The sequence below is a fragment of the Antechinus flavipes genome, chromosome 6 (genome assembly GCF_016432865.1).
Source record: "Antechinus flavipes isolate AdamAnt ecotype Samford, QLD, Australia chromosome 6, AdamAnt_v2, whole genome shotgun sequence".
Classification (NCBI taxonomy): Eukaryota; Metazoa; Chordata; class Mammalia; order Dasyuromorphia; family Dasyuridae; genus Antechinus; species Antechinus flavipes.
The window spans coordinates 209,628,679-209,651,380 of record NC_067403.1 but is presented as its reverse complement, the minus strand read 5'-3'; the positions used below and the strand labels follow the sequence as shown (position 1 = coordinate 209,651,380).

Sequence of the window (22,702 nt, the reverse complement as noted above, 5' to 3'; positions counted from 1 at the left end):
GTTTGAAAGTTTAAGTAACATAGAAGAGTATTAAGGTAGGATAACTGTTGTACATATGTTCATCAAAAAAAAGAGTGAATTCTGTAGATAGGACTTCTTAAACTTTTTCCACTCGTGACCCCTTTTCAGCCAAGAAATTTTTACGTAACCCTGGGTAAATGTTTAGTGATAAGTCATAATTTTGTGACCCCCACATTCAGTTACAAGATCCTAAAAGGAATCAAGAAGTTGGGCGTTAGACCATATGGGCCAGGGAGTTTGACTTTAATTTTTGACAAAATTTCAGAATGCATTATCAAAAGGATAGCTTAAATTAATAAAAGAATATTCTTGAAAGGATATCAAGTGATCATCAAACAGAAGAAGGAGTAGATAGAAACATTCACCATGGCTTCATCAAGCACAGGTCATGTGCTGGATTAATTTCCTTTTCTTTTTTCAGCTGGCAAATAAGGGAAATATAGGTTTTTAGCAAAGTCTTTGACAAAATCTTTGATGCATTTCTTGTGGATAAACTAGAAGGATGTGAACTTGCCAATAGTACTTTAGTTGAATTCATAACTAGTTGTGTAAGCATATCCCAGGAGTAGTTATTATTGAGTGAATATCTTGGAGGATGGCTTCTAGTGAAATACCCTTGGCATCTGGGCTTTTCTATTTGCTATATCACATTTTTACCAACTATTCAGGTCACTGCATCCTTTGTGCATTGGTAAATGAACACAAGTCGTGAATCACTAATTGACAGAGATAGATTTAAGAAGATTTTGGCAGTTTCTTGACAGTTAAATTTAGTAATTTAAGAGAGCTAAAGCAAAAGTGGTATCTAAAACTGGTTGAAACAAACAACTTCACAAGTGCAATATAAGGGAGGTATAGGTTGTAAAGTGTTTGGAAAAGATCTGAAGTTCTTGATGCTAAGTGAAATGAGCAGAATCAGGAGATCATTATACACTTCGACAATGATATTGTATGAGGATGTATTCTGATGGAAGTGGATTTCTTTGACAAAGAGACCTGAGTTTCAATAGGTAAATGATGGACAGAAGCAGCTACACCCAAAGAAAGAACACTGGGAAACGAATGTGAACTATTTGCATTGTTGATTTTCTTCCCAAGTTATTTTTACCTTCTGAATCCAATTCATCCCTGTGCAACAAGAGAACTGTTCGGTTCTGCAAACATATAATGTATCTAGGATATACTGCAACATATCTAACATATATAGGACTGCTTGCCATCTAGGGGAGGGGGTGGAGGGAGGGAGGGGAAAAATCGAAACAGAAGTGAGTGCAAGGGATAATGTTGTAAAAAAAATTACCCTGGCATGGATTCTGTCAATATAAAGTTATTATTAAATAAAATAAAATAAAAAAAAAAAAGATCTGAAGTTCTGGAGGTTGATTTCAATGGACTAGAAGCTCATATGTATGTATGTATGTAGATATGGATATAGATCTATACATACATATGTATAGATCTATACACACCTGTACACACAGAGAATAGTTTTTAAAATGTACTGAGCGAGGAAGTGGAATATAATCTGTGAAGTATAAAGAAAAATCTCCTCAGTGTTTATCTCAGTGATTCCCCCTCACCTCATTCACACACTGGGATAGCATTTACAATCACACTTAACAAAAAATGAAGAAAAAACATTTCACTTAAGTATATTGAATTTTGAAAATCTGCACCAAAAAATCCTATAAAGGGATTAGAATTCTTTTAAAATTTCTTTTATTTTTTACATTAATACATATTTATGGACTAGAACAAGCATTCCCATAACAATACCATAAAAGATGATCGTATATAAAACTTCAAATCTACTAAGCATAACTTGCTATTCCTTTCAAATACACAACAAAATTATCATGTAAATTTCTTTTTTTCTTCTTTTTTGACTACCCTCCCTACCTTACTCTAGAAATGACTATCATTAGGCAATATATATGTATTTATATATATATACTCACCTATATATACATATCTAGGTATATATATATACATATCTAGGGTATGATGATATGATATATGATAAATATTTTTTACATCTACACAGATATGCATATCTGTATGGATGTAAAAATATTTATCAGTTTTTTCACTAGAAGCAGATGGCATCTTTCTTCATATGTCCATTATAGTTAATTTGGATATTTATAATAGATAAAATAATTTATTCACTCAAAGTTGTTTTGAAAACAAACATTATTTTATATATCTTTCCATGTTTTTCTAAGGTCATTGAACTCATCATCTCTTTTAGCACAGTAATAACAATTAATTGGACAGCAAAATAAAATTTAGCACAGTAATACAGTAATATGCCATCTACACATTGCTTTGGGGTTTTCCTTAGAGCTAATTGAACCTGGTTAGAATAAAAGGATTGCTCTCAGTCCAAATAACTTTGGAGATATTAAACACTTCTTTCAAAAAAGGAAGGACTTCACAAATGTGGAGGAAGGAATATGAAAAAAATTATATCCTACAATTTGTCCAGCTATATATATCCCACAAAGGGAATAGAATTCTAAGGGGAAAATTCCCTAAAAGTAGATAAGAAGGAAGGAGGAAGAAGTGAGAGAAAACATCTTCACTTTTACCTTAGATGGGAATTAATCCAACCTCTTTGGAGGAAGGGAGAAAAATTTGAAACACAGGGTTTTGCAGGAGCGAAAGTTGACAACTATTTTTGCATGCATTTTGAAAAATAAAAAGCTATTATTATTTTTTAAAAAACAATAACATTAGTAGAAGCTTCCTCCAAAAAAAAAAAAAGACTGTGGTAAGTTCTATGGAATACAACAGAAGTATAAGACACATCTCCCATCTTCACAGATTGACGATCTCATTGGGAAAATAGTTAAATCATTGTCAAACAAAAAATGGCTGCCATGAATATTTACTGCTATACTGTGTTCCCTGGTGATGGATGGGAAGTTCTTTCTGTGGCAGAGTGGGGCTTGGGATGCTTTCTGAAAGATCATCTCTGATACATACTCTCTGTTCTGGCTCTGCTGCAGTCCAGGAGCTAAACCTGAACCAGGAGAGATATAGAAGGAGAGGAACGTAACCCATGAGTCCCACATCATCTAAGAAACGTGAGAGGGACAAATCTAGAAGACCCCTGATGATTTCCATGGATCTCTGCGGCCCTTTCTTTTCCTTCTCCCACACAGAGTCACACAGAATTGGGTAACCAGGATGAGGTGGTTTAAATGCAAAAAAGGCAGAAATGTATGTTTGTCTCTTCAACTACATATGGAAAGGGTTCTTAATATTCACCTCACACACAGACTCAATCATGTTGTTTGCCTCAGGACAAGTTAAGAAGATTTAAGAAAGGAGAGGGCTCCTCTAGAATGGAATAATTAAAGAAGGCCTCATGAAGGAAATGGCAGATCTGCTGCTTCTTGAAGGACAGGTAGAAAGGAAGAATTTTGCATGCAAAAGGAATAGAAGGAGCCAAGTGTCAGGCATAAATGAAAATTAGAAAAGGAGTAAAGTTAAATTCAGTTAAGTTCTGTCTAAACCTTTTAACTTTCTCTGGATTTGACCACTCCAGACCTGAGTTTCTTTATCTAGAAAATGGAAATAAAATGTATCTCATGAAATTTTTGTGAAGCTCAAATAAGTAGACCTGTATTAAGTGCTTTAAACCCCCCCTGTCAGTCCAAATAACTTTGGAGATGTTAAACACTTCCTTCAGAAAAGAAAGGACTTCACAAATGTAGAGAAAGGAATATGAAAAAACCCACCAAAATAAAAGGGATTTATGAGCACTGGCAAGTCTCCCTGAGCATCCATCTACTTCCTTCTTCCAACCTGACAGGATCAATGAAGCTTGTCCCAAGTCTCTTTCTCTTCTTCCTGGTCCTGGGTGTCAATAGCCAGAATTGGTTTGAATGTCCTGGATTTCCTCGATCAGGCTTGCCTAGGAAAGGGCTCTTGAAGAACATGTCACCTTTTTTTATTTTATTTTTTATTTTTAAAAATTATTTTATTTTATTTTTTTTTGTTATAGCTTTTTATTTACAAGTTATATGCATGGGTAATTTTTTCAGCATTGACAATTGCAAAACCTTTTGTTCCAACTTTTCTCCTCCTTCCTCCCATCCCCTCCCCCAGAAGGCAGGTTGAACAATATATGTTAAATATGTTAAAGTATATATTAAATACAATATAAGTATATATATCCATATGGTAATTTTGTTGCACAAGAAGAATCAGACTTTGAAATAGTGTACAATTAACCTGTGAAGGAAATCAAAAATGCAGGTGGACAAAAATAGAGGGATTGGAAATTCTATGTAATGGTTCATAGTCATCTCCCAGAGTTCTTTTGCTGGGTGTAGTTGGTTCAGTTCATTACTGCTCCATTGGAACTGATTTGGTTCATCTCATTGTTGAAGACAGCCAGGTCCATCAGAATTGATCATCATATAGTATTGTTGTTGAAGTATATAATGATCTCCTGGCCCTGCTCATTTCACTCAGCATCAGTTTCATGTAAGTCTCTCCAGTCCTCTCTGTATTCATCCTGCTGGTCATTTCTTACAGAGCAATAATATTCCATAACACTCATATACCACAATTTATTCAGCCATTCTCCAGTTGATGGGCATCCACTCAGTTTCCAGTTTTTGACCACTACAAACAGGGCTGCCACAAACATTTTGGCACATACAGGTCCCTTTCCCTTCTTTAATATCTTTTTGGGGTAGAAGCCCAGTAGTAGCACTGCTGGATCAAAGGGTATGCACAGTTAGATATGTTACCTTTGATACAGTTGCTTTGCATGAGCAGAGAATGATGAGAGAAGGGAGATTGTCTTATCCACAGAAAGATGTTTGCAAAGAAAAAGGGGGAGGTGGGAGCAAATGCAGCCAGAAATAGACTCTGGTACCTGAGCAATGGCAAAGGCAAGGTTGATAGGTATGGTCCTTCGCCACTTCTCTCCCCACCCCCCACCTGATGGGAAGAAAGATCTTTTAGCTGCATTAGTGAGCCCCATGGTTTTGAAAGAAGAATGAATCTTTTGTTTAACTCAGGATAGATTTTTTTTTAAAGCCTCCCAGAAATCTTTTTTTTTAAATTTAATTTTATTTAATAATAACTTTATATTGACAGAATCCATGCCAGGGTAATTTTTTACAACATTATCCCTTGCACTCACTTCTGTTTCGATTTTTCCCCTCCCTCCCTCCACTCCCTCCCCTAGATGGTAAGCAGTCCTATATATGTTAGATATGTTGCAGTATATCCTAGATACAATATATGTTTGCAGAACTGAACAGTTCTCTTGTTGCACAGGAAGAATTGGATTCAGAAGGTAAATATAACTTGGGAAGAAAATAAAAAATGCAAATAGTTCATATTCATTTCCCAGTGTTCTTTCTTTGGGTGTAGCTGCTTCTGTCCATCATTTATCCATTGAAACTCAGTTAGGTCTCTTTGTCAAAGAAATCCACTTCCATCAGAATACATCCTCGTACAATATCATTGTCGAAGTGTATAATGATCTCCTGGTTCTGCTCATCTCACTCAGCATCAGTTCATGTAAGTCTCTCCAAGCCTCTCTGTATTCATCCTGCTGGTCATTTCTTACAGAACAATAATATTCTCAGGATAGATTTTGATGTTCTGGCTCTTCTCTGAAAGTAATGGAGCAATAATAAAAGAGGAGATAAATACCACATTTTCAGGGGGAAATTATGTTTTCAGAGTCCTTTGTTTCATATTTTAGATATTATTAGCCCAGTGAAGCGCTATAAGGTTCATCTTGATTTGCCATTTCCACTGGGGACCAGTGGTGGGAAGAGATGCTTTCCCATGCCATCCATTTCAAAAAATCTTGAATCTAAGGGAAGTCTCACTCCCCACTAGAGCCAGGCCCATATTGCCAGTTCTGATTCAGGCTGCCTCTGCTATTGTTCTGCCCCTCTAGGTGCTGGGGACATGTGGAGAGCCTACCAGGACATGCGGGAAGCCAACTATAAAAATTCAGACAAATACTTCCATGCTCGGGGGAACTATGATGCTGCCCAGAGAGGACCTGGTGGGGCTTGGATAGCTGAAGTGATCAGGTATGAATTTTTGAATGGTCCTGAAAATGGAGCATATTTGGCCTATCTGGGGACTCCCAGAAGCTTCCAAAAGCTGAACTTCCTGAGGCTGCTCCTCTTTCTATTTCCCAGTGGCCAGAGCAGGGTCCTGAGCAGTAGCTTTCAGTCTTGTCTGAACAGCAGAGAAAAAAAGCAAGGCTTCACGTGCTGTCAATATTGACCTTGCATCAAACGAGAGGCAGCTTGGGGAGAGGATTTGGTTTTTTCTTTTAAAGCATTTTTTATTTGTAGTTATTCTGAACTTGTCTGACACCATCACAGGAACATTTCCATATAGAAAGAATAACAAAATGGAAGTCTTTATCTGTCACTGTGAATCTCTGTTATTGCCAATTGTAAAAGCATATTATCTATTCAATATGTTAGTCCCCAAACTGTCCTGGTTGTCAGTGTCTACCCATAAACTTCCTTCTGTTCCCTCTGTGCTTTCTTAGATGCTTCACTGATGCTTTTCTTTCTTACTGCTCTTCTTTCTTTTTTTTAGTAGTAGTTTATTTTTCCAAATACGTCTAAACGTAATTTTCAGCGTTCATTTTTGTAAGACTTTGTGTTCCTATTTTTTCTCCCTCCCTCTCTCAGTTCCTCTTTTCCAAGACAGCAAACAATCTGATATAGGTTATACATCTACAATCCTTTGAACTATTATTTCCACATTTTCACGTGCAATAAAAATCAGCTGGTCTTCTTTCAAACTCTCTTCTCTGACCATATTATTACGAAAACTTTCCTCCATAACAAATTAATAATGTCAAGCTAAATTAATACAGATATTTGCTTTGTTGGGAGTGTGTATCTTATTCTTCCCATTAGCTTTCTGTCAACATGTGAGAAGCACATTTCCTCACTGATCTTCTGGAGTTTTCTATGTTCACTGAGTGGAAATGAGGCCCTCGTTTTTCAAATTTCTTTCTCTTTACAATGTAGTATCCATTGAATAAATTATTTTCCTGGTTTATTCATTTTCTGTCTATACCCATTCATTGAGTATAGACCCAAGTAGTTTTCCAAAATGGCTGTACCAATTCACAGCTCCATCTACAGAGAACTAGTCTTCCTTCCTTCTATGGCCCAGCCCAGAATCATCATTTTCCTTTCTGGTTATCTTTTCCAGTGTGATGTAGATGAGGTGGAGTCTTAAATTATTGTAATGTATATTTCTTTTATTATTAATGATTTAGAATTTTTTATATGACTACTATTTTCTTTTTTTCATTTGAGAACTTTCCATTCATAGTCTTGGACCATTTATCTGTTGAGCAAGGGCACTTGTTCTTATGTAACTCAGTGAGTATTGCAGTTATTTTGGACATCAGACTTTTATCACAAAGACTTTTTCCCCAGTTAACTGTTTCTCTTTTAATTTAGCTTCATCCCTTTTGTTTGTGCAAAAATTGTTCAGTTCTCGATAATTGAAATAGCCTATTTTTATCTCATTATTTTGTCTCCTGATTTGTTCTTGCACAAATTATGTTTTCATAGTTTCCATGATTATGAAAGGTATGTCCTTCGATCTTCCTCTGAGTTGTTGATAATTTGGGTTTAATATTCATTTAGAACTTATTATATATGTACTGTAAAGTGTTCATCTAGATTCTTTTCTTTTCTGAGGCAATTGGGGTTAAATGACTCGCCCAGGATCACACAGCTAGGAAGTGTTAAGTGTCTGAGGCTAGAGTTGAATTCAAGTCCTCCTGACTTCAAGGCTCGTGCTCTATCCATTGTGCTACCTAGCCTCCCCATCTAGATCTAATTTCTGCCTAACTGCTTTCCAGTTTTTTCAACAGCTTTTGTTGAATAGTGAGATCCAACCCTACTTATTAGTATCTTTGGGTTTCTCAAATACTAAACTGCTATACTTATTTATATTTTGTACTTAATCTGTTTTACTGATCAACTTTTTAAAAAAAAAGCAGTATGAAAAAGTTATAATGATTATTCTTTTGTACCATAGTTTCAGAGCTAGAAGTTGTAGGCTTCTATATTTCCCACTGTTTTTTGTTACATCCCTTGAGATTTGTCATCATCCATTCTTCCAAAAGAGTTTTGTTAATTTTTTTCCTAATTCTGTAAAGTAACACTTTTTTGTAATTCAGTACTGAGTAAATCAGTTCATTTAGATAGCATTATTATCCATTAGCAGAGAATAAGTGAAAATTATTTCTTTCTTAAAAAAGCAGTTTAATTTTATTTTCATTTTTGAATTCTTTCCCACTCACCTTGTGTTCCTCCACCCCCTCAGAAAGCAAGAAAAACCCACTACACATTTGTATAACCTAACAAAACCAATTCCCTCCTTAGCATATGAGGAGGATTTCTAAGCCACTTATTCCCATTAGGCTGATTCTGGAAGGCAAAGGCTGCCTGGCAGGAGCTGAGTTGTGCACAGTACAGAATTAATCCCTGAGCCCCAGCTTTGGGGTGCCCGATTGCACGGCAGTACCACCAGCCAGGTTTCTATCTTTTTTTATTGTGTTACCCTCTTTCTCATCAGAGATGAGGGAGATGGAGACCCAGATGGACAGATCCAGAGCCAAACCACTGATTTCTTTAAACTCTTTATCTTTCAGTGATGGTTGAGAATTCTTACAGGGAGGAAGTTTTGGTCGAAATGTGGAAGATTCCATGAAAGTCCAGGAAGCCAACAGATGGGGCCGAAGTGGCAGAGATCCCAATCGCTTCAGACCAGCAGGCCTGGATCCCAAATACTGAGCTGCTTTCTCCCTCTTGTTTCTTTCTGATATTTTTTATGAGATACACTTGGAGTCAAGAGCCTCCTGGGTGCACACAGTTGTAGCTGCTGATAATCAATCAATAAACAGCATTTCTAACCCAAAATAAGCCTGATTGACTCTCTTTATACCCAGAGCAATCCTGTTATCTATGACTCTTTGACCCTGATTGTAGTTCCTGTCAAATACCAGGATGGGCATCATATATTTGGTCTTAGCGACCTTGTATACTTTCTAGTCAGTCTGAGCCTGGTCTTTGAGTCACTCTGTTCCTGATTTTTGTTGATATCCTAGTCATCCAAGAGCATTTGTCCAAAGTGTCCTCTGATAAATCTTGAGGAAACATAAAATAATAAAATTTGGGGAAAAAATATAGGTCCACAACAGACTTCCAGTTAACACCGCATTACTATTTTACTTGACTCTTTCTTCTATATAATGATGCCATCAAAGCACTATCATCCTGTTCTTCTTTGCCACTGATTGCTTGGATTCTCCATTTCTCATACTCAGCTATTCCCAATATCTACCTTCCCCTCTCCAAGGGCCAATCCTAGTGTCTAGCCTTATTGATTATTGATTATCACCCTCAGTATTCTTTCTCTAGTACTTTGCTTCTTTGGGGACTTTGGCTTGTATAAGGAACCATTGGAGTCTACCTCTTATTATCCATTCTCCAATGTATGTCTTTGGGGTTGTCCTTCAGTATTTGTACCATTATCAATTATTTTAAAATGTTGACAAAATAGTGATGGCTCATTCATCTTAATACTTAGAACAACAACAACAATAATAACAGCTTGAATTTATATGATTTGAGGTTTAAAAGACATTTTAGAAACATTATTAAATTTTATCCTCACATCCCTGGAAAGTAAGTGTTATTATTATTATCCACATTTTAGAGATGAGGAAATTCAGGCAGACATAGGTTATATGACTTCTTGGTTAGTCACATAGCTAGTGAATGTGTATGATCACATTTGACCTCTAGTCTTCCCAACTCTATGTCCAATTCTTATTCCCTTAGCTACTGTCTAGCTACTTTCATCTTTTGTTTCTCCATGTCACATAACCACAGTTTTATGCTCAGTTTGTGATATACAATATCTGCCAATACAGCTGCCATCACAGCCGATCATCACATAATCTTGTTATTACTGAGTATACTTTCTCCTGGTTCTGCTCACTTCACATAGCATTAGTTCATGTTTTCTGGTCTTTCTGAAATCATCCTGCTGATCAGTTCTTATAGAACTATAATATTCCATTACATTCATGTGCCATAACTTAATCAGCCATTCACCAGCTGATGGGCATCCACTCAATTTCCACTTTCTTGCCACTACAAAAAGGGCTACCACAAACATTTTTGCACCTATGGGTCCCTTTCCCTTCTCTAATTTCTCTTTGAGATATAGAGGAAACATTTTCCCATGTAACACTCTCAGCAAAGAAGTGGTTCTGGTGCAACATCAGTTGAGTTGTATAAGTTGTATAAGAAAGCTAACATAGAGAAGATAAAACTGGATAGTAGTATGTAAATAAAAATACCTGGGCTTTTTAGAGCATTGTAGAACATGGATATAATTTGGTGTGGTGGATAAAGCACCAACTCTGAAATCAAGAAGACCTTGGCCCCAACTTGGTCTTTGACAAGAATGGATTTAAGTTACAGATGAAAAATGACACTGATGAAATCACTAGTCGAGATCCAATAAATTTGCAGTGGTTTCCAAACTTCAGCCAATTTTAGATTTGATGTAAGGTGGAATAGGCAGATCAGGAGGTGGTGGGTTCTGGAGGCTGAACCTAAGAGTTAGAATGTAGAGAACATATTTAGTTCACATTCACTAATTGGTTGGGTCTTTAAGCTGCTTCCAGCTCCAAATTTTTTTTTTATTTTAATAGCCTTTTATTTACAAGTTATATGTATGGGTAACTTTACAGCATTGACAAGTGGCAAACCTCTTGTTCCAATTTTTCCCCTCCTTCCCCCCACCCCCTCCCCTAGATGGCAACTCCAAAATTTTGTATGTTGGCAGAAAGTCATGGCAAAATAGAGTAATCTGGTGATGACATTCTCATGCTGAAAGAAATAACATGACAAACTACACTCTGAGACAGGACACTTGTGCATTTTTTATCAATGAGGAGAGAACTAAATATAGATAAATGTACTTCAGTTTATCCAACAGTTTGGATGTTAAGTTGTATATAAGAAGCATTTTTGTAAATCAATATTTGAAAATCTTGTAGTATTTTTTGTAAATATCTTCTAATTTATCAGTTTGAATCGAATTTTTCACTTATCAGAGTTACATTAATCCCACTATCCTTATGGATTTTGTATGGTTTTTAACTGCTTTATTTCTCTGACAATGTCATACACCATCTAGTTTTTAAAATAAGAAGCAATACTCAACAGCCCACATAACAGAAGCACCTTAAGAAGATAACTCTTTTGGGTGATGGAAGATGGGGCATAGTGTAGTGAAAAGAACCCAGGTCTAGAGCTAGAAGAACTGTAACTGTAATTTGGCTTATTGTTATTATGTTATTTATTTCAAATGCTGTTGGATGAAATAATACATTTGTTTATACTTTCAAGTTACAAAGAGAATAATGGATAACAATAACTATTGTAATCTGTCTGACAAATTGCCCAACTTTAGTGACTCTCCCCACATGCAGCTCACTCGGTCTTTCTACCTGGACCCCGTTGTCACTTTCCACCTCTGTCCAGAAGCCCCTGCCTCATCCCCTTACTCTGAAGACCTGCCAGTGCTCCCTTTTGCAACTGACCAGTTGATTGTGGAAAACTTGGGAAATCCTTGTTCGTTCCCTTTTCAGATGCCGTATCCCTCTTATGGAAGATGTGACTACTCCTATGGTCCAACATTCATCAGGAAAAGAAATGAAAGGGAGAGACAGAGAGTCAAGTGTGTCAGTGAAGGTTATGCCCAGCTTCGTCATCACCTGCCTGAGGAATATCTGGAGAAGCGCCTCAGTAAAGTTGAAACCCTCCGAGCCGCCATCAAGTACATTAACTACCTGCAGTCTCTGCTTTACAGACATGAAGTGGAAGGCAAGAAGAAGCCTGCGAAAGGTCAGGCTATTGTGGCAACTACCAGTCACCAAATGGACCCCATTTTTGCAATTGTGTAAATAGGGCCAAAGTCTCAAGAAATCGTTTCCTAAGGATACAGTGTTTACAGAATCAGACCATGTCTCTCTCTCTCTTTTTTTTTTAATAACTTTTTATTGATAGAACGCATGCCAGGGTAATTTTTTACAGCATTATCCCTTGCATTCACTTCTGTTCTGATTTTTCCCCTCCCTCCCTCCACCCCTTCCCCCAGATGGCAAGCAGTCCTTTACATGTTGAATGGGTTGCAGTATATCCTAGATACAATATATGTTTGCAGAACCGAACAGTTCTCTTGTTGCACAGGGAGAATTGGATTCCCAGGGTATAAATAACCCGGGAAGAAAAACAAAAATGCAAGCAGTTTATATTCATTTCCCAGTGTTCTTTCTCTGGGTGTAGCTGCTTCTGTCCATCTTTGATCAATTAAGGCTCTCTTTATCGAAGAGATCCACTTCCATCAGAATACATCCTCAAACAGTAACGTTGTTGAGGTATATAATGATCTCCTGGTTCTGCTCATTTCACTCAGCATCCAGACCATGTCTCTTATGGAACTTTATACTTTTCTTCTTAGGATGCTATTATTAGATACAAGTTTAGAGGTCATTTACTTCAATCCCCTGTCTGAATCTTACCTTATGTAGGATGCCTGGTGAGGGGTCATAATAAAGAATTTTTGTAAAAAAATTAGTTCTGCAAAATTGATATATTTTTGAAAATTTGGCTACATGCATTATATCACATCTGTGGACCTCCCATCTCTTCTAAGGAGTAAAAGGAATTGTCTTATTGTATTTCTTCTTTGAGATCAAGTTAGTTCTTGATAGTTTTGCAGTATTCAGTACTGATTATTTTGTAGCAGTTCTTTCCACTTACAATGCTGTCATTTTGTATATTGTTTTTCTGGCTCTGCTGATTTTGTTCATTTAAATATTTTGCTGCTTCTCTCTATTCATTATATGTCATTTCTTTTTTTTTTAATTTTTATTTAATAATTACTTTATATTGACACTCGTTTCTGTTCCGATTTTTTTTTCCCTCCCTCCCTCCACCCCCTCACCTAGATGGCAAGCAGTCCTTTATATGTTGGATATGTTGCAGTATATCCTAGATACAATATATGTTTGCAGAACCGAACAGTTCTCTTGTTGCACAGGGAGAATTGGATTCAGAAGGTATAAATAACCCAGGAAGAAAAACAAAAATGCAGATAGTTCACATTCGTTTCCCAGTGTTCTTTCTTTGGGTGTAGCTGCTTTTGTCCGTCATTTATCAATTGAAACTCAGGTCTCTTTGTCAAAGAAATCCACTTCCATCAAAATATGTCCTCATACAATATCGTTGTCGAAGTGTATAATGATCTCCTGGTTCTGCTCATTTCACTTAGCATCAGTTCATGTAAGTCTCGCCAGTCCTCTCTGTATTCATCCTGCTGCTCATTTCTTACAGAACAATAATATTCCATAACATTCACAAACCACAATTTACCCAGCCATTCTCCAATTGATGGGCATCCAATCATTTTCCAGTTTCTAGCCACTACAAATAGGGCTGCTACAAACATTTTGGCACATACAGGTCCCTTTCCCTTCTTTAGTATTTCTTTGGGATATAAGCCCAATAGAAACACTGCTGGATCAAAGGGTATGCACAGTTTGATAATTTTTTGGGCATAATTCCAGATTGCTCTCCAGAATGGTTGGATTCGTTCACAACTCCACCAACAATGCATGTGTCCCAGTTTTCCCGCATCCCCTCCAACATTCATCATTATTTTTTCCTGTCATCTTAGCCAATCTGACAGGTGTGTAGTGGTATCTCAGAGTTGTCTTAATTTGCATTTCTTTGATCAATAATGATTTGGAACACTCTTTCATATGAGTGGTAATAGTTTCAATTTCATCCTCTGAAAATTGTCTGTTCATATCCTTTGAATGTGTCATTTCTTATAGTATCACATTCAGGCACACAGTGCTTTTAGCCATTCACTAACTGATGGGCATCTGCTTTGTTGCAGTTCTTCACTACCATGAAATGTTCCACAATGACTATTTGGTGTGTATGGGGATTTTCATTTAACAGACTTTCAATTTTTTTTTTTTAAAGCTGTGTTCTCCATGTTTAACTTATATTGGATTGCTGACTATCTTGGGAAGGAGAGAGGGAGAAAAATTTGGAAAACATTTTTTTACAAAGGTGAATGTGGAAAACTATCTTTGCATGTATTTGGAAAAATACTATTAATTTTTTAAAATTATAAATGGAAACCAAGGCAATGAAATCAGTTAGCAAATGGCCAGTAATAAAAAAAATTTGTTTTAATATTATGATGTTATTTATTTGAAATGCTGTTGTATGGCAGAAAGTCATGGCAATTTACAATAACCCAACTTCGTAAAGGTTTAGCTTAACATCTCCAGGGCCTCCTCAAACACTTCTCAGATGCCTTCACCATCCTGCTAACACTCTCGTGGCTCGGGCTGGTTTACTGTCCTAGAACAGTCTCCCACCTGGCATCTGATTTGGGAAAGGCGGTGGACACGCCTATTTTCCTCAGAGAAGTCTCTTGCAGACCCACATACCACAATTCCTCTGGTTACTCTGTTTTTCAGCAACAGACAAGAGGAGAGCCTGGGGACTCATGGAAAGGAGGCAAAGCGCGGCTCGGCGTCGGGCTTGGCTCAGAGCGCTGTCTCTTATGGGATCAGTCGTAGTGGGGGAAGCGGTGATAACTCTTGGGGAGCGAGCGAGATTAGTGTCTCCCTTTAAAGCGGCAGAGCTCGTCTCTCTCCGCCCCAAGAGAAGCAGAGGCGGGAGATGCGCTTTGGGATGCTGTGGGAGCCCGGCTTCAGGCAGCGGAAGGAGCATTCATTTGCTGACCGAAGACCAGGGTTCGGTGCTTGCATTTGCCGCTTAGTTTGTATCCGGTCGGCCCGGAGCCGAGGAGCCCTGGGTCAGATTTGACCTCAAGTACTCGCTGGCTGACAGGCAATTCACGGAACCTCTGCCCCAGTTTCTGGGCCGAGGAAACCCCAGGACAGGCGAAGCTGATATTGGCAACGGGCTCGTGGAGCGTCTGAGTGACTGGACGGCCACCTTTTTGGGGGCCCTTTAGCCTCTGGACTGCTGTGAAAAAAGGGGATTGGGCTAAGTGATCTGAGGTCCCTCCAGCTCTAGTCTGTCAGCCTGTCATCTGGGAAAACTGAGGCCCCTTCGCCAGCCCCTTCGTTGCTTCCCATTACTCCCCACTTTCATTCCGTCCCAGCGCAGGCTGGAGATGGGGGTGGGGAGGCGTATGAGGTCACGGTATTTCTGTCCCAACCTGTCTGATTGCCCCGTCCAGCTGCTGCCGCGCCCCCATTGGATCGGAGGGTCTTCAGGAAGAGCGTTCCAGCTGGCCAAATCTCCATGGCAACCCGCCTAGCCCGGCCCCTTCATTGCCCCCAATTACTCTCCACATTCATTCGATTCTTAAGGGAGAATTTCCTCTTTGTTCTTGGAGGCAAAGTCTGGGGCGGACGGAGAAAGCGGCGACATATTTAGACCTCTGCTTTAGAAAATCACTTCGGCAGCAGAAAGGAGAATGGATTGGAGTAAAGACAAGAGTTGGGGCAGACAGACTGACCATCGCCTATTGCAGTTGTCCAGGCGTGAAATGATAAAGACCGGCGCCAGGGTCTTTAAGTATTTAAAGATGGCAGTGTCAGAGGAGAGAAGGGGGGGGGGGGCGTACCTGGGAGATGTTGCGAAGGTAAAAATCAATAGGCTTTTGTGACAGATCGGATATAGGGTGTGAGGGACGGTGAAATGTCAAGGTAAACACCTCAACTGTGAGCATGGGGGATTGCACGGGTCGTCGTGCCCTTGATGGTCATAGGAAATTTTGAAAGGATGGAGGGTTTGAGGGGAAAATAATGAGTTCAATTTTAGAATTAGGTTATTTAGGATATCGCTTTTAGGTGATTAAAAGGTAGCAAGAAATCGAGATTGGAGAGAGATTAGGGCAGGGAAGATAGATTTGAGAATCATCAGCATAGGGATGATAATTAAATTTAAAGGACCTGATGAGATCACCAAATGAAGAAGTCTCGAGGGAGAAGAAAAGAGAGCACAGAATAGATGTGGGATCTGAGGGACACTCATGGGAAGAGGGTCCAGCAAACAGACTGAGGAGGGAAGGACTGAGAGAACTGAGAGAGAATGGTGTTCTGAAAAACGTAGAAGGAGGAGAATATCAAGTCTGACAATAATGTCAAAACTGGGGGAAAAAGTGAATTCCTAATCAATGAGGAAGCAACAAAAGCAATTATCAGGAACTATTTCTTCCTCCCTTTCCAATAAATAAAACTGGCAATTTAAATAATATGAAGGAATAGTTATAAAAATATAAAATGCTCAGATTAACAGGACAGGAAATAGAATAATTTAAAAAATAGATCACTATTAAATTTCTTATCTTTCTGGGGTTAAGAGGAAGTTAGAAATATTGTGGGTTTCTGTTTTGTTTTGATTTTATTTTATTTTTTGTAAAGCAATAAGGATCAAGAGACTTGCCCAGGCTCACACAGAGTAAGTAGTGTCTGAGATCACATCTGAACTCAGGGCCTCCTGACTCCAGGGTCTGTGCTCTATCCACTGTGGCATCTAGGTGTCCCATACTGTGTATTTCTAATATTTTTCTATAAAGTCTCGAATCCAGATTTTTCATTGTGATTCTGAAGAACCCAATTCCTTTATGCTCTTTCACCTTCCTATCCCTAAGGAAGTCTCTATTCCTTACTTTTTATGATTTCCATCAATATTCTGTTTCAGCCAATCCCAGAAGTCACATATAGACTTATTCATTACATTTGAAGCAAACTTTGGTTTCTAGGATTCTCACAATTTTTCCAGTCCTCCCTCATTGCTCTCTTTGCTTCCCAACAATTGTCAAGCTTGTCACACATAGAAGGAAACAGCTTCATTCTTTGCTTGGATGTTTATTGAAGACAAAGCGTGAGTCGAAAACAGAGAGAGCAGATGCTCCATCCAGGTGGCACAGAAGGGAGGGCAGTGAGAGGAAAAGAAGAGGGAACAAATCATCTCAGTATTTGGAGTCCAGACCAGCCGGCCTGAAATGATTGGGGTCTTTGCCACTCCGGCTCCATTGATTTGCAAATTAGTTTGCTTTAGAGCCTTCCCCTCTCTAGTGGCTGGGGCCCCCTACAAAGAAAGGTTTTCCTTTCCTGGAAAACAGGAAAGTAAAAAATAGAGGAAGCAACAAGTTGAATTCCAAAATCCCAACCTGGGCAACTAACCCTCTTAGAACTCTTCTGCCCTGCCTTTCAGGCTGTTAGGGTACGGACAACCATGACATTAGTATTCTTTGACATACAATCTCTGTGGTCTTGAAGAGAAAGGACTGGACTAAGCTTGAGATTTTGATTTCAGCACCTGAAGGTAATGTTTGCTACTTATCAAGTCATTTAAGCCCTGTGGGTCTCAGTGAGCTCATCTGAAAAATGGACATTAAAAAGATGTCATTACACTCCTCCGACAGCCCATTGAAACATGAGTAGTTATTAATGAGTGGAGAGCAGTATGTGGCAGATGCTCTTCCATCACACTCTCAGACTTGGAGCTCCAAGATTTACATCTTTACTCTGCCTCTGGTGTTGGTGTCAGAACTGCTGATTCCATCTCTGTTGACAGCAATATCTCATCCCCTACTGCTGTCTGTGTCAATCAGGGAGTTTGTTGGGTTGCTTAGTAGGACTTTGTACTGGGGGATATATAGAAAAGGAGAAGGAAATATCCCACAGTGAGTTTTCCTGGGATTTCATCTTCTGTATATTCAAGGAGAACTGAGCTACGGATGGATTAGCTGAGCATTTGGGATGCTCAAGAACCACCAGGTCTTTTCTGGTTAGAATCATTGTTCTCAGGAGCTTCAAGATATTCCACTGAATTTTTTTAATACGCTTTCACTCGTGCCTGCTAAGGCTTTCAATACCATCCTAGGATCTGAAAAAAAGAATACCTTTAGTATTCTAGTATTAGTATTGACTAATACTATTTAGTATTAGTCAAAAGCAGAGATGGAACAGTGATGTAAATTGAGATTTAAAGACTGATCTTCCTGGACTCTCCCTAGTTCCATGGTACTCATGAAAATAATATGTTGAAATAGCAGGTTGCCTACATTACTTAAAAAAAAAAACTTACCATTTCTAACACTGAATCTGAAAATGCAATTCAAAATTTGTCACTTTTGCCCGGGTTTAAATATTGATCAGGTTGAAAATTATCCATGTGTATATTTTGAAAATAAAAAGCTTAATTAAAAACAACAAAAAATATTGACCAGTATCCCTCTGTAGCTTGATCTATCTCTTCATCATAACCTGTATGGCTGGTGAATGGAACTATAGACTCTTTGCATTTAGGGTCAGCCCCATTTGCCCAAACCCTACCACTTCCCTGGTACAAGGTTCTGTATTTCATTGCATCTTCTCTCCATTCCTGACCTTTGTCTTTTTCAGAGAAGAGGCCTGTTTTTGTGTAGAACACTAGCCCAATGTGGTGGTCCTCTTTCTTAAGCTGGGCAGCAGAGCCCACCTGATAAACTTAAATACTGATACTACCAAGCCCTGAAGCACCGAGGCTCTGGTTTGGATTGTCCTCAGTGGGGAATTTGTGGTGGGAAATTCTCCCTCACAAGGACTGGCACCTGCTCTAGACCTTCATCTTGGAGAGGTGTCTGGGCACTCAAAGATTAGGTGATTTGCCCAGGATCACAGAGCCAATGGTTTCAGAAGCAAAATATGAACTCAACTCCTCTGGATTTCTCTTGCACCTTGATAAATGTTAAGGATCGTTCATCTTTTTACAGACAGAGCTTATCTTGACCAGTCTCCTTTATGAATGTTGTAATTTTTTCGAACCAGTCTTTGCTCTGAACACAGAGGACCATGGAGAAGAGGAGGATGATGGTGATGAGCTTCATCTGGTCAGATGGGCTGTAATTTAGGAAGAAGATGATCAGGGAGAGACAGCAAAGCCCATCGCTTCCCCTGTGATAATATTTTAAGATCAAGGAGCCTACTTTCTCATTTTCTTTTGTTTTCATTTAAATTATAATTATTTGGCATTTGAAAGATCTAGAAGCACTTTATGGAAAATTCTTTCTCACCCAAAACCTATTTTTACCACCCACCATGAGCCAACTCTGAGACAGAAAAGATGCCTTTCCCTTAGTTTATTGGGGTCATTGCTAAAGACAGTAGATTTTGTTCCTCATTTCATACTCTCCAATAGAGGCTCCCTAAGTCATATGGCATGCCATTTATTGAGAGTCTTTTTTGTTGCTAATGCTAAGGAATCATGAAACATGGTTCCTGTTCATGAGAATCTTTAAATCAAGTTGCAAAAAATAATAATAATTAAAAAAAGATCTATTGAGAATGGAAGAGGAAAATGCCTCATTGAGATTTGAACTCACCTGTGTGTTCTCTCTCTGTTCCTTCCTGATCTGTAGGGAAACTCAGGGAAGACTGCAATTTTTTAGTGGAGGAGAGGGTTGTTATTTATCCCAATCCATTATTCAAAGGAACCAATAGGAAGCCAGCTTCTAAAACAAAGCACTGTGAGTTGGAGATTCATGCACTGGCATTTTCTCCAAAATGATGATTGAAATAATTTTATAGGCTTCACTATGTCCTTACCTTTTCCAGATTGCACAACCAAAATCTTTGATTTCTTGACTCTTTTAAAAAATTTTGCACATTTTCTTCAAATTTCAGTTTTCCCAATTTTATTTAAACTTGAATTTTATCAGTACCAAATAGAAATATCAAAATATCAATATTTTCATATATTAATATTAATAAAATATTAGATTATACTATTCCACCCTCCATTTCTGTTATTTAATTGAAGTGATTGTGGTCCACTTTTTAATCTCTTGGGAGGAGGGACATAGAATATCAAACAAAATATCAATATTTTCATATATTAATAGTAATAAAATATTAGATTGTACTATTCCACCTTCCATTTCTGTTATTTAATTGAAGTGATTGTGGTCCAGTTTTTAATCTCTGGGGAGATAGACATAGGCTTTGTCTAGTTCTTCATCTTCCTGAGGAAGAAGAATTCCATGAGCTAGAAGTCACTATTTAAAAATCTCTGGTTGTGAATCATTTTTGATAAGGATTCAGCCTCCATAGTCTGAGCCCATAAGTAAACGTACACACCCACAACTTGATTTCCCATTGTTTAGGCCATCTGGATGTGCTCCCCAAGCCACAGGATGTGTCCACCATCCCTCATAATGCAATGTGCATATTCCGGTCCTTGGACCTTTCCTCTTGTCATATCTCTGACAATTCCCTCCTCCCTGTCTAGAACATCCTTGGAGACCCAGATAAAATACCCTCCCTTCCATGGGGCTTTCTGTGATTACTCCTGGTCATGAGAGTGGTTGTGGTTATCAACAGCACAAGTTAATAATGGGTTCCAGGGTCCAGTAGCAAGCACCATTGAGTTCCCAAAGGGGATGTGGTCAATAGAAACTCTAGTGTAGAGGGACTGGGAGAGGAAGAGGTATGTGTCAGCTCTAATTTCGAGCACGAACTGGAAAATGGTGCAATCAGTTCAGACAGCGCTGGAAGGAAGGAAGCCTTCCCTGGCTCCTGAGCTTGGCCATACCTCTTAATAAAAGCTTTATTCCCTAATGCTGGCTCTTATTTCTCCCACTTGTGGAAAAGCTTCAAAATGCTTCACATGCTCTCTGGATTCCCTTATCACTTTCAAGTCTATGATCTGGCCACTGCCTTTAATCTCCTTCCAATCCTGGCCCTTTGGGGTCCATCTAGGTCACTCTACCTTCTTTCTGCATGACTTAGACACAACTCACAGGATGTTCTCCTGAAACTTGCATTTCAATGGTGATGAGCATCAGTTTCAAAAAGGTCAGTTTGATCATATTGGCTAACTCTCTTTACATTTCGACATCATTTTATTTTCTAAAAACCACAACCAAATACTATATTTTAATGAAAGGGCTTTTGTTTTTGTTTTTGCCAGGACCAGGTACATTTTCACTTCTCTAGCTTATTGCCTCAATGGACACAAGCTATAAATTTCATTATTTGAGACAGCCTAGATTTCTGTTGCCAATATCTGTTTCAAAGGTCTGATTCAGAGAATCAGGAAAGGTCAGGCTCAGGGAAGTAATAGGTTTCTTTCATGATTGATGTCTCTGTATAATTTGTATTACTTTCTCGGACATTTTAAACTGTCGTTGTTTTATGAGTTTAAACCCTATTTGACTTTAATGGGTAAATTTTGAATAGGTTATTAGTTCTGACAGTGAATCAACATGTTGCATCAACATTGTTATTATCAGTAATATTGGTCTGTCATTTGCATTTTTTCATCTGATAATGATATATCAAGGGATGAAGTCCCCAGATTTCAGTCTTTTATTCACCATGTTTTCTTTCTTTGGTGCCCATTATTGAGATCTGCTGACTTTTCTTGGACTTTTACCCTTTCCTGAAATGGAATCGTTAGTGCTTTCTCTAATCACCACCTGGGCCAATATACCCTAACTCAAGCCTTGGCAAGAGCTAGAATAGGGACACAATAAACCTTTGGTTTTCTGTCTTACTGAAAGCAATTAAATATTTGTTTATTTACATTTTGCTACCAGGGTTAAAGTTTAGCCAAGAGCTTTTAACAGGCCTTTTTAGAAAGGAGTGAGTGACCCTAGCAAATCAGTTGCTCTCAGAGGGCATTTTTTCTTTTCTTTTTTTTTTCATTATAACTTTTTATTTACATGTTATATACATGGGTAATTTTTCAGCACTTACAATTGCAAAACTTTTTGTTCCAACTTTTTCCCTCCTTCCCCCCACCCCTTCCCCCAGATGGCAGGTTGATCAATACATGTCAAATATTGACAAAAATTGCTGGGAAAATTGGAAATTAGTATGGCAGAAACTAGGCATTGACCCACACTTAACACCTTACACCAAGATAAGGTCAAAATGGGTTCATGACCTAGGCATAAAGAATGAGATTATAAATAAATTGGAAGAGCATAGGATAGTTTACCTCTCAGACCTGTGGAAGAAGGAGGAATTTATGACCAAAGAAGAACTAGAGATCACTATTGACCATAAAATAGAAAATTTTGATTATATCAAATTGAAAAGTTTTTGTACAAACAAAATAAATGCAGACAAGATTAGAAGGGAAACAATAAACTGGGAAAACATTTTTACAATCAAAGGTTCTGATAAAGGCTTCATTTCCAAAATATATAGAGAATTGACTCTAATTTATAAGAAATCAAACCATTCTCCAATTGATAAATGGTCAAAGGATATGAACAGACAATTCTCAGATGAAGAAATTGAAACTATTTATAGACATATGAAAATATGCTCCAAATCATTATTAATCAGAGATTAATAAACAATATCCACTTTGAGATACCACCCCACACCTGTCAGATTTGCTAGAGTGACAGGGAAAGATAATGTGGAATATTGGAGGGGATGTGGGAAAATAGAGACACTGATACATTGTTAGTGGAATTGTGAACACATCCAGCCATTCTGGAGAGCAATTTGGAACTATGCTCAAAAAGTTATCAAACTGTGCATACCCTTTGATCTAGCAGTGTTTCTGCTGGGCTTATA

General features: G+C 38.2%; 1 protein-coding gene, 1 long non-coding RNA gene and 1 pseudogene across 2 annotated transcripts in view; 2 read left to right on the top strand and 1 right to left on the bottom strand.

Moving 5' to 3' along the window:
• The first annotated feature begins 5,945 nt into the window (after positions 1-5,945).
• LOC127541033 (serum amyloid A protein-like) lies at positions 5,946-8,858 on the top strand (annotated as a pseudogene).
• A 2,553-nt stretch (positions 8,859-11,411) lies between these two features.
• LOC127541029 (achaete-scute homolog 3-like) lies at positions 11,412-12,733 on the top strand. Its single transcript, XM_051966090.1, has one exon. The coding sequence runs from the start codon at positions 11,489-11,491 to the stop codon at positions 12,029-12,031; it is 543 nt and encodes a 180-aa protein (XP_051822050.1). The 5' UTR covers positions 11,412-11,488; the 3' UTR covers positions 12,032-12,733.
• A 1,593-nt stretch (positions 12,734-14,326) lies between these two features.
• The window catches only part of LOC127541035 (uncharacterized), a 116,607-nt gene continuing 108,231 nt past the window's right edge, over positions 14,327-22,702 (bottom strand). The window contains exon 2 of the long non-coding RNA XR_007948353.1: positions 14,327-15,110. This is a non-coding gene — a long non-coding RNA (uncharacterized LOC127541035). The remainder of the gene's footprint in view (positions 15,111-22,702) is intronic.